Here is a 12,669-nt window from a genome sequence, read left to right as displayed (position 1 = left end):
AATCTTGTATTATATTTTTATTTTGAATTAATTTATCCGGACTCAACATACAATATTTGTGCATTGGAAAATTTGTTTGAAATAACAAACATTCAAATCATTTTATGAAAAAAACTTTTTCCTTTTAACAACATTTATAAAAAAATTATTGTAGGTATTAATAAATTAAATACCACTGTGGACATTAATAATTTTTTGTTCAATAATTGCTTAGGTCAATAGCTAATAATAAATAAATTCCCACACTCTTGAGCCCAAATTGATACCCACTAAAAACATGTGTAAAATATCTTCATAAAATCGTTAACAACTCAAAAACAACGTCAACATGTTCCCTTGTAGAAAGTGCATTCTGACATGAGTCCCCACCTTTTCGTGTTCATTTTCGGAATAATTTCATCATTAAAGACATGAAGAAAACCGTGTTGTGTTGAATTTGCTCAGGCCCGCAGGCATGCAGGTCAATGTATTTATCGAGAGCTGGATGATGCGCATTTTCATTTGCATAATCTCACATTAGCTGGCATTATGTTTTCCTCATTTCGATGATGATGATGATGGACAACCTTAACTTTCCAATCAATCAGCGCACGGGAGCTGAGATGCGACAAATGGCACGACATTTTACTTTTGAAGATCTGCGCAGCCGGTGTCATTTGGTTTGTTGCTATTTTTTTCAGCTGCTGTTTTACCCTTTTGATGTCTCTTCATGGCTAATGGACGCCCCTCACAAGACCTTGCGACGGGGGCCTTAAATTGTCACCTCAGCTGACCAAAACAAAAACATAGCTTAAATTACACTAAAACGACCATTTCAGCCGCCGCTCGCTTAATTACAATAGATGTGTTGACAAAGTTGAGCACACGGCGAGCCATCATCTCTATGAAGATATTTCTCTGAAAAAAAATGAAATACAAAAAAACATTGGCATCACAAGATGGCATCACGTGCTTAATGCTAATCTCCATTTTGATTTTTTAACGTTTTCGACTTTGTGGTTTGCCCTCTGCAGCTTGACTTCAGCATATAGTGGTAGTAACAGGAACCAAGCCCCAAAGCTCTAACTAAAGAAAACATCGAAAACCAAAGTTGTTTGTTCGGTTGCTTTTTGTTTTTGCTTGAACTCATGTGATCTGAACGACGCGAACGGAGAGTGGCGACTTTTTTTTGGTTAACAATAATTAATAAATGCAATGGCGGGCCAAATACATTATATTACTTTCGGTTTTGGGCCAACACATGCTAATTGTCATAACGGATGTGGGGTTCTTATATGGCACTATTGACCTTAAGATCCTTTTTGCATTTCGTAAAAAAATCAAATAAAGGTGTATTCTATCCGGTTGAATTCGTTAGTGTCAGGCGTCATAGTTACGAACTTGAATCTGGAATTTTTGTCAGATCTTTTTTATAGGTTTCGATATCACAAGAGCCTCTTATGTGTCATAGAGCGGCCGTTGTCCAATCTTCAGCCTCGAGAATATCGTGTGCCCGGCACTAAATCGATTTTTTTACGGCTCTTCAAATGGCGTCAAGATCTGCCAAGTCTCGAGGTCCGGTTTAACGCATTACGTAAAAGAGACGATCACAGATAAATAAATAAATATCGCTTTAATGATATTTGAAAACAATTTATACACCAAATGAGGCAAAAAAAGGGTAAAAAATTCCGTTAGTCAAAAATAATATAAAATACAAAAAGCTGCCTCCGAAAAGTCGTTCAAGTGTTTAACGTGTTGTTCACGTTATGTCAAACTAATTTCAATGACTGAAGAAGGGGGCGAAAGGGCCGGTTGGTAATTTATGTATCGATAAAATTAAAATTTACAATTTAAAGTCGGCAAGCAGAAGACAAACAGCAGCGGCAGCAGCAACAAAAGATGCCCACATGACTTTGTAAGCCTTAGTTCAACCGGTTCCCCTTTATCAGCAATAAAATATTCGCACTTTAACCCTCCTCAAGGTGGCCACGCAGTGAAAGTATAAAAAAGCCATAAAAAATGTTAAATAGGTATAGATACAATTTTCCACAGCTGTTCAAACGTTTTATTTTATAAGCACATTCCTAAACACCAGAACATTACATATATTTTTCTGATTACTTCAAGTAAGGTATACAATATAAATAAACTCCAATTCCTCTTGGCAAATTAAGTCCGTCTCCAAAATCTCTTGTCCAACTGTTTTGATATCTTTGTTCCCCACTTCAGTTCAAATTGCTGCATCATTTTAATTTAATTTTTTATAATCCATAGAAACGTGCTTTATGTGGGTGTTTTATGAGGTTCAAGAATGTCTAACACTTCGTGATTGTTGATTGAGCCGGCAACAAACAAAACACTTTTAACTATGAGAAATGTATTGGCATTTTTTCATTGTTTTCAATGTTCTAACTATTTTCCTTTTTTAGTTTATTTAATTGGCACATTAATTATGACTTAAATATTGAGATAATTAATTCAAAGACCCAAAGACTTGGAAAACAATTTTAGACATTAAATTTGATTCCTACTTATTATATCACATTTTTACATGAAGAACATTTCAGATTTTCGTGTATTAAAAACTTAAATTGTCTATTTTTTGTTTTTTTTTTCCAAAAAGTTCTAAGATTAAAATATTAATCTATTTTAACGTGTTATTGAATCAACTTCTCTCCCTTATCATCGGATTTACGTCTATACTTACATTTTACATATTAATTATGCCCCATTAAGCATGCAACATTTTAACTTATTATTTTCTAACCCGCTAAAAAGTAGGCACTAGTTTTAAATTATACAACGTCCAAACAGAAAATGATGGCAAGCTTTGCGGATACTGATTAAATAATCAAACGATCGTTGGATATACACATTCTTACAAAGTAAAAAATGTAAGAAAGACATTTTCATTTATTATTGCTTAATTAATTACAGTTTTTATTATTAGCTAACAATAGCAAGTAATGCATACACAACAAAATCAATTATTCCATTATATTATGTGATCTAAAAATATATCACAATTAATCATCCCGGCGACTAGCTAAGAGCTGGCCATCCATCCCCTACAACCGCTTCTTGCTCTCGTTAAGTTTGTCGGAGACCTCCCCTTTGAGCCACCACTTGTGGACCCTCCTGATCATCCGCCAGGGCAGCCAGATGGCGAGGAAGGCGCCCAGCAACAGGCAGCCCAAGACGTCGAGCAGCAGATACTGGTGCAGGGGCATGAAGGCGCCCTGCGACTTCAGATGCCTTGCCCCACGATGTCGGATGGTGTACTCTATCCAGAAGGTGGCCTCATCCAGCGGATGTATGGGATTATCGCGGAAACGCTGCGAGACCTCCAGAGCACTGCGTTTGTACTGCGGATCGTTGATCAGAGTGTTGATATTCCGCACCAGATCATCGGTGGTGAGTTTGGAGAACACCAGCGACCGGGCATAACCCTCCCGCACCGATTTGATCGTGTTCCGATGTTGATCCCCATAGAGTGGTATACACAGCATCGGAACACCCCAGTAGATGCCCTCTTGGGTTCCAAAAATACCACCATGCGTGATGAAGAGCTTGACATTCGGATGGGCCAGAATGTCGTTCTGGGGCATCCACTTCTTGATCATCACATTCGAGGGCAGATCACCTATGGAATCATTCTCAAACTTCCAAATCACCTGCTGCTTGAGCTGGCCAAAGGCCTTGAGAATCAGAGCTGTCTTCTCGGGCGGCAAATCAGTGCTCTTCACATAAGAACCCATGCTGAAGTAGACCACTCCATTATCGGCATTATCTAAGAAGTTCTGAAGGTCAGTGGGCAACTTCTTTGGTTTCTGGATGTGCGCTCCGCCCACGTCTATAAGTCCCGGCATACTGGGTCTCGGAAGATCTATACTGCGATGGGCATTGATCAGGACCAGCGAGATGTTGCGCTCAAGGTCAAGAACGTTGGGTAAGGGACCTAAAACATATATATATTAAATAAATAAATAAATGATCAACTAGGTCATATCTCAAGAACTCACCCTCAATGGCTCCCTTAAAATATGTCTCTGCGAGTTTCTGCATTTTTGGTAAGTAAACCCAACGTCGCATAATCGCATCGTACAAAGATAAGTAAGCATTATTAGCACGTTGGCTGAAGGTCATGCGATCTGTATGCGACAACACCAGATGGGGAATGAAGGACCAAGGAGTTAGGATACCCATTGCATGATCTATATTATCGGGATAGCCCATAGTGCCAATTGTAACCACCGGACAATTAAACCTCTTGCCAAACATTAGAAAGGCCTCGTGGAAGAACTGCTCCAATATGACTAAATCATAATGATCATCTTTGCTCTCAATTAATTTTTTCACTTTGGGATCCTTGAGAGCATGCTCCGTGGTCAAAAGACCGACGGTCCACCAAAGATCCAGGTTATTAAAATCGCTTACAAACTGCATCGTGAAGATGTTCTCCTTTGGAACTAGGTATTCGAAAATTATTTACTTATAATAATTTAGGATTTTATTCTATCCAACTCACAGTATTTGGGTATATCAAAAGAGGGACTGATGATAATCTCCGTAAGATTTTCGTGGGGCTGCTTGGTGGGATGATTGTTCACACTGGTCACATGGTGTCCTTGCCGCAGAAGATCTTTTTGGAAGTGTTCCAGCCAGAGCCAGTGACTTGGGGCGGGAAAGGGTCCCATGAAGAGTATCCGGTAGCCAGATCCAAACTCCGGCAGTCCGATCAGGAAGATCAACATCCAACACTTCCATTGCAGCTGCATCTCCATCTGATTCGAAATCAACATTGACAATTAACAGCCTCAATTAAATTGTCAATCGAGTAGGGTAAAAGGCGACAGATTAGCATTAGCTGCAGTTTATGTTCGGTGTTTGATTTCGTTATTTGCATAACGCAAAGTGCTTTACACATTCTGATTGCAAATGATTGTGTTATTGATGATATTTCTGGTTTGATGGATCTTCCAGATGGAAAATGAATGTGTTGCACATGGATGAAAGGGAAACTGTTACAACTGAATAATTGATTGAAGTCAACACCTCTATAAAACCGCTTACGTTCACATGTTCTTTGTCCACTTGGCATAAATAAATATTTAAATTATAATGCAACTAATATGGGAATCATATCTGATCTGATATTTCTTTGTATTGCATCTGGATTTTTCAGACTTTTATAGATTCAGTCTATTAAGTGAACACACCTTCGGCTTTCTGTCAGAGAATTAGATCTTATTGAAATGCAGCAAGGTAATTTCATCATTTTGAAATTAGCAATTAATATTTTAAGTGGACCAGACAGCATTCTTGTTGCTTACACCCCTTAAATGGTAGGTCTTAACTTGACGCAATCACTTAGATTTCCAGACATTATAAAATTTGTGCAGGTCATACTATTTTCATTATGTTGGTCTAATCTGTAATTGCTTATCGCTATCTAAAAGTGGGTCAACATTCGTAAATTTCCAAAAAGGTTTAACTGGTTTATCTATCCTTGAAAAGTTAGATTGTGCAGCTTAAATTAAACTTGGTTTAATTGGATTTAAATGAGGGCCTTGTTATTTAATTGAATTTTATTTGTTTGTTACCCTGAAAAAAGGTACGAAAGTTGAGCAATGAGACAAATTTATTTATAACTCACACTCACACCTTTTATGTTCTGAGAATTTTTACTTTACTAGGGTTTTGGGTAAACCTAATAAAATGAAAAATGATAGCGCATTTCAACATCTGGCTGAAATTTTTCCGGGTTAATTTATTTTTAACTTATTGTATAGGTTGACGCTCTATAACAGCTAGCTGAAACACACAAGTAAACATGCAACAAGCTGTCGTCATTGAGCCGTGCTGATAAATCGCATGTGGAAATAATTTTGTCATCGCAGCTCGCAATTCGCATTGCATTTTACTGTTATACTTTTATAGCTAAATTGTATTTCCTCATATTAGCAATGGAATTTCAGTGTAAGTGTAAGCTAACTAAGTTTTTTCTAGGCTTTGGTCAAGGTTGGATGTTAGGGCATAATTGCGCTGTAATTTGTTTATTGCTTGCCACCACTAATTGTTTATTTGTTGGGAATTAAAAATATATTATTTTTTCCAAGTGCTGGGAGGTTTGGTCTTGTAACAATTTTAAAGATTTGATGGTTGAAAGAGTCGAAGCAAATGAATTTCGAAAGTAAAAGTAATTTATTGTGATTGGGGGAATGTGAAAGTTTTTTGTGCCACCAAAATAACATATTTGTCTCTTGAATATTTTTATAAGCAATATAATAGATAATTGTTTAATCATTTGTAGGTTCTGGACGCAATATAAACTGGTTGCCGTTTTTTACGACATTAATTGCAACAATTAGAGCTGTTTAGTTATAAATTTTCTGAAGATTAAGATTCATCAAATAATTCTACACAAGCTAATTTTCTTTAAACAGCTGCAATATTATATAAAACAAATTGTAATTATTCTATTCATCTGTAATGTTCAACTTGTTTTAGCTTTAAAAACATTTTTAACCGTTTCGACAGTGCAAACATTACTTATATTGTGTTTAAGGACAAATAATTAACCTTTTTTTAAATGAGCTGCCTTTTTTTTTGCAAAAGAAAGCACTTGAATATATTTACACTCGAAATTCAACAAAATTAACACTTTTCGAATTCAAACTGAAGTTTAGCGCGAAACGCGACCACTGGGCACCAAAGTGCGGTTATCACTAAAAGTCGGCGGCACGAAGCGTTGAACACCTCAACTTAATCAGCATTAGCCTCAGCCGAAGTCGAAGTCTCAGCCGACGTCGGCGGATACACAAAGCATATAGAAAAAAAAGCTTAGCAGTATCTGTGGGATTCAAGTGTTAATGCCGCCCTGGCACTGAGACACAAAGATACAACCGGCGACGCTTATTGTTTGCCTTAATCTTATTGCTTGACTGTCTCGAATATGTGCTGTGATAATTACAAAGTGGTCACAGATGATTGGCAGTCTTGCCAAAATAATTATTAGCCTACATTTTCACCCCTTAACCAAATGATCATTCACGTGTTCAGAGCTTGCATACATATCATTTTGTACTGCGAAATAGACTTGGCCAATGAACTTTTGACAACACAGTTCAATAAATTAATTAGACTGGGAATTTTGACAGCAAACAATTACGAACCAGCTAAACAAGAAATTCGCCGTTTCATCAAAACAAAGAAATCGAACTCCAAATATATTTCTATATATGTTTTTTACAATCTTAAGCTCCAGTGGTAATGAAAAAGCTTTAATTTTTTGACGATATTTTTTTTTCTAACTTATTTTGACATTTATAAGGAAATAAATTTGTAATCAGCCTGCTTAACGAATACATTTGCGAAACAACAAAACGATTGCATGCAATAAAAGAACAATTCTTTTTTCATTTAAGATTACTAACTACATCTTCTTTTCAACAAAGAATTGAATCATATTTTCAACAGAATAGCTTCAGGATACATCGCTTAGAATAAAGCACGAATTTCTATCTAAGAAAACCACTTGCTTTCCCAGGGGATTTCCGAAGCCAATTACTAACCGCATTTCCTTGTTCGTCAGAATTAAAACAATGACCTGCCATTATTGAATAAGTTTATAAAAAACGTGTTTCATATGTAAACGGAAAGGTAAACCGACATTTTTTGTGGGCAAATTACATTTAGTATAACAAGTATTAATTGAATGTATTTTGTGCATTCACCTTGGGAGCGGACAAGTTCTCTTCATGATAAGTGATATCATTTAATAATAAATGATGTTTGTTGACATTTTATGGTTGGCAAAGAAAGATGATAGCACTAATGTCATAAAGCCCACTGAGAACATGCAACAAATTAGGGCAGCAAGGGAATAAAAAAAAGAAACCAAACCAAAGTCGGCTGAAAAAGGGCACACAACACAAGATGCCGAAACATTTCATTGAAAATTGGCACGCTTCATTGAAGCGAGTCACAAAAAGCTGGAAACGCAGTCCCAAAGGGGCGGAAGGGGGCGCAGGGGGCGTGGCAGGGGATGGGCGTGGGCGTGGGCGTTCACCCAAGCCGGCGACGATGATGGACGACCATGCCCCAGGCGCTGTTTTGATGGCAACTCAAGACATGGCCAAGAACGGCACTTTTGATGCAAACGATCGCCAGGAAAGGCCACCAAAAAGAAAATGTTCATTCATAAGATCGCAGTGGACATGCCACAATGAAAATGAATGGCCTGTAACAAAAAATGTCGGAGGAGAAAAGCGAGGAGAAAATGGTGGAGAAACAAACAGCTCATTAAAGCTAAGGCAAATAAAATAAAAATTGAATTTATTTAATTTTCCAAGTGGAAGGCGCCTGAAAAGTTTAAAGAAAAGGGACTTATTGTTATTAACAGTGATTTAATAGGATTATAACTAAGTGACTTGACATATGTAACTGACAGTAACAGTGTTAAAGTAAAATGTTTTTAAGCATCTAGTTTGAATTCAAAAAATCTTTTCTTTAATGAAACATATGCTTAGTAGAATCAACCCTTAGCTACATTAAACAATGATTCATCATGAATCATTTACGAGGTGCAAACGACAAATTGCCTAAAACACCATACCCCATATAAAATTGCTCTGATCAATGAAACCATGTACCATTTCATACCCAAAGCCCATCCCAAATGAAAATTGACTAAAATGGGAATAAAAAAAACACAGCACTATTTGTTAGTTTACGCCAATTTAATGTTTACTTTGCACTTCTGTCCACGGCCAAATTAGGGTAAATCAAACAAAAACGCATAGGACCGAAACCTTTTGTAACTCATGCTGCCATTAGTCTTTATATATCTATATATCTATCTATCTATCAATCAATTAAGGCAACGTGCGCTTTTCCCAGGCGCGCTTTAGATAAAGACACCATTGAACACAAAATGGGAACCAAACCCCACGATGACACTGACAATTTCTACGGAACGTTGGCCTTTCAATTCGATGGCGTTGCGTTGCTCGGGTCAATTAAAAATTTCACCCAAATAGCAAACGTTGCGCATGATTAGTCGACGAATTTGAGAAGTTCGATCCGAACCCGCATCGGGAAAACTCGAATCCAACAGTCAGCGGGTGGTCGGATTGCCCACGATGGCAGAAAATTGTTGAGACTGAAAGGGAGAGAATCTTGTTTTGGCAGCTGTCAATGTGTCAATATTAATTTAATATGTCGAAAGCAGAATTCAGCACAATTTAAAATTGAGTTATAATGTGACAGACGAGATGGTCTCGAAATGTGTGGTACTTTAAGGGTTGTCTACAGAACTCAAGTGGTTGGGGATTCCCGATGGTTCAGTGACCAACCCCGCTGTCTCAATTATTTGCTAGTCTTAACCTCGACCAATTTGTTAATGAGCAAATTACATGGTCTTAGCATATAAATTTCAAGTTCATTACCTTAACATAACATAAACTATTTAACCAGAACACTGGACACGCCCTTAAAGTGATTCACAGCCATAGGAACTCCCCCTTATATACCATGAATTTCAGGCACTTTCCTTCGTTACAGGCAAACAACTATAAAAACTGTTGATGCGTAAAAGGATGCACAGGCCCTTAGAAATATACATTGTAATGGTGGTGTACTTACCACTTCCTTTCGAGATAGCGCTATCAGGGTTTACACGGTGGGTTCAAAGAAGCCAAAGATTGGGGATCCTCCATAGTTCACTTGCATCTTTCAGATGCAATAGTGGTTTCATTCTTAGATGCCTTAAGTGGTTACGGAAGTAACATAGGGATTCCAATATGTTTTCTTTTATTTTAATGGAGTTACCTTTTTAAGATCGCACAAGCTACACTCATCTGCTGGTTTGCATTAAGTTTATAATTTATGATGACTAAAAACATAATCCCATCACCAAATGTTCTATCATATTATACGACTTTTTGGGGGTAGCATTTCCGTGAAGAGTCTCTAGAGGGTGGCTCTTTATCTCAAACTATAAAAAACACTAATGTTAATATATGATTCAGATAGACTACGTAAATACACCGAAATATGGTCGAACCACTTGACAATCATGAAAGCAGACAGCACGTGAACATCAAGTTTTCCTGCCACAAACATAATACTTTCGAAACACATTTGACTTCGTATCTATCTCACTGGGGCTTTATTGTCGATTTGGTTTCGAATGTTTTTTCGGATTGCACCCAAGGCATTTTCAGTATTCCTCTATCCGTTTTCGGCGGTGGTGCTCTTCTGCTTTCCTGGAGCAATTAGTAAAAGTGCAGTTTTATGTGTTTATTTTTACATATGCCACAGCTGTGTGGCCTAACCTAGATCCATCCACGTATACGTCTATAGACGCTCTAGCAGGCACTCCTCCGGAACACTTTTCCCGAACACAAATTGTGCGTGATATGGAGTCGTTGCCGTCGTCGCCGTTATCAGGAACAGCCCCTAAGGGTTTCCATTCGCGCTGCAGTTGTTCTAGTCAGCCTTGAAAGGGGGCGTGTAATCGAAGGCACACCGGGAAAAATAAGTATTTTCTATATTGATCATCGCATCGATGTATATCTGTTCGAATTAAATAAGTTGATATATAATGAGTTCTAATATATCAAATACCATTTCTTGTTATCATAGAAAAACGTAGGATTGTTTTAATAACAATTTATAATATATAATAAAATTTAAGATCAGAGTGTTATAATAGTAAACGTATCAATAAATGTATAAATTTGTCTATGTTTTTTTTTTTCATTTCAGTCAAACTGTCTTTTATTGATTTACAGAGATTTTAGGCCTCAGATTTTGTTTATTTCCTGGAAATATTAATATCAAATAGATTAAAATGATATGTCTTTTTAATAGTTACCCCATATCGTAGGGTCCCTATTTTTTCCTTAAAAAAAATATTTTTTGCCAGTGCATCTATAGCTATGCTCCCGCCCATCTGGCTTCGGAGTATTCCTAGGTGTTTTTGTGTGATTTTATGCATTTAATTTATTAATGAGCTTACCGCAGCGAATTCTTCATTCGCAGCGCCTGATTTATGTGGCATCTGCTGTCAGTAGGAATTTCTGATGGCTGTCAGGGAGGTCGAATAATCGCTGGGTGCGGGTCGCTGGTTGCTGATTCCTACTGGTGTCAAAGGGTTCATTAGCACGCCAAAGGATATTTACACAACAGGACAGACGGAGGGCATAACAACAAGCAGGAACCGTGTGACTTATGTAACTTAATAGGCTGATGAAAAATGGTTAAGAGATTTTTATCACTCGACATGCAGAGACAGACAGAGGAAGGCAAACAACATGTGGCAGAGTCGAAGGCAAAGGCGATGCCCCAGCCAAATTGCAGCCACATGTGTGGGTGCACAGTAAGAAATCAGTACTATAATTAATCAAATCAATACTTGAGATACTAAGCAACAGGACTAAAATAGTTGAATTTTATTTTAGATATTTACATAGTAATATAATCTTTTCTGTGTCAACTGTCTGTTATTTCTATCATTTGAAGACAACAAATTTAAAGTTCCCTAAGAGTTTAAAATTTTTTCTCCATGTATAAGACCCCTGCCATCCACATTGAAGATGAAGATCATCAGAGAGCAGCGGCAGCAGCGTCCAAGCACCGCTAAACAAATTGAAAAATTTCAAGTCCTCAGCCTCTTGGCGCTCGCAATTGCTCAATCCGCGTATTTTCGCGTGCTGCACAGGAAAATGAAAATGAAATGGAAAAAGGGGGGAAAATGCGGAGAGCATCCAGCACTGAAAATGAGCAGAGGAAGAACAGAGTGTCATCAGCGGTGTCTCAGTGATGAGCAAAGAGTCTTTCCAATTTGGTAAAGGGGTGAATGGATCTTCGGAGAATCATATAGTATAGAATTAATGAAGCCGAAAGCACGGAAAGAGTGTACATTTTACCAGCTATGATTCACTTGTAATACCAGGAATATATGACAAAGAGGACCAAATGATGTGTGATGTTAGTCTCAGATCGATTCCGATTTTAGCTAGAAAGCATAGCCTTATATGATACTAAAATACATTTATGAGCCAAATTTTCATTATTAGATTCTTAAGTTAAAAATAAAATTCGTCAAGATTTTTTTTTTTTAAATTAACATGCAGTGTTGAAAGAATGTATTACAATATAATGTAATTTATTGTCTTCGGAAACACCGTCTCTACAAAAATACCATCATAACATATAAATCACTATTAATTCACTATCATTCTTATGGCAAAAATCTTACCAAACCTTTAACTAAATAAAACTGAAAGATCTATCAAGATTCCTTTAAAATAACAGACCCATCCCTTTTACAAACCAAATGATATTTCTAACTTTGACTGGAAGATCCTTCAATTTAAGTCTGAACATAAGGGTCCTTTGAGAAAACAATGTGTAGGTTTTCAAGATGGTCTAAGTAGTTTTATAAGTTTTGTATTCCCTAATTAATTTATAGGATCTACAAGATTTGTGGCTGTTCCTTTTGCATCCCTTGGCCACGAGGAGGCGGCTCATCACTGTTATCTAGATAGAGATACATATTGGGCCCGCGTTTGCGTTCGCGCGTTCGCAGAGCGCACAAAAGTCACTCGCGGGTGCGCCATGGAGTGGTGGGCATAAAATCGACATCGGAGGCATCTGAGGCCTTTCATGCCGCTGAGGGAA

The 12,669-nt window shown here is 37.4% G+C and overlaps 1 protein-coding gene across 2 annotated transcripts; it reads right to left on the bottom strand.

Annotated features, from left to right (window-relative positions):
- Positions 1 to 2,877: 2,877 nt before the first annotated feature.
- Positions 2,878 to 6,702, bottom strand: LOC119548230 (UDP-glucosyltransferase 2). 2 transcript variants are annotated; one of them, XM_037855369.1, is made up of 4 exons: positions 6,565 to 6,702; positions 4,511 to 4,766; positions 4,005 to 4,451; positions 3,051 to 3,940 (listed from the first exon to the last, which is right to left on the bottom strand). In XM_037855369.1, the coding sequence occupies exons 2-4, from the start codon at positions 4,764 to 4,766 to the stop codon at positions 3,051 to 3,053; spliced, it is 1,593 nt and encodes a 530-aa protein (XP_037711297.1). In that variant the 5' UTR covers positions 6,565 to 6,702. The 2 variants fall into 2 exon arrangements, with proteins under 2 accessions (XP_037711299.1, XP_037711297.1); XM_037855371.1 differs by lacking the exon at positions 6,565 to 6,702 and having other exon boundaries at positions 2,878 to 3,940.
- Between the last annotated feature and the right edge of the window lie 5,967 nt (positions 6,703 to 12,669).

Source organism: Drosophila subpulchrella, chromosome 2L (genome assembly GCF_014743375.2).
Source record: "Drosophila subpulchrella strain 33 F10 #4 breed RU33 chromosome 2L, RU_Dsub_v1.1 Primary Assembly, whole genome shotgun sequence".
NCBI lineage: Eukaryota > Metazoa > Arthropoda > Insecta > Diptera > Drosophilidae > Drosophila > Drosophila subpulchrella.
Note: the sequence above shows the minus strand (reverse complement) of the source record. Positions and strands in the feature narration are given on the sequence as shown.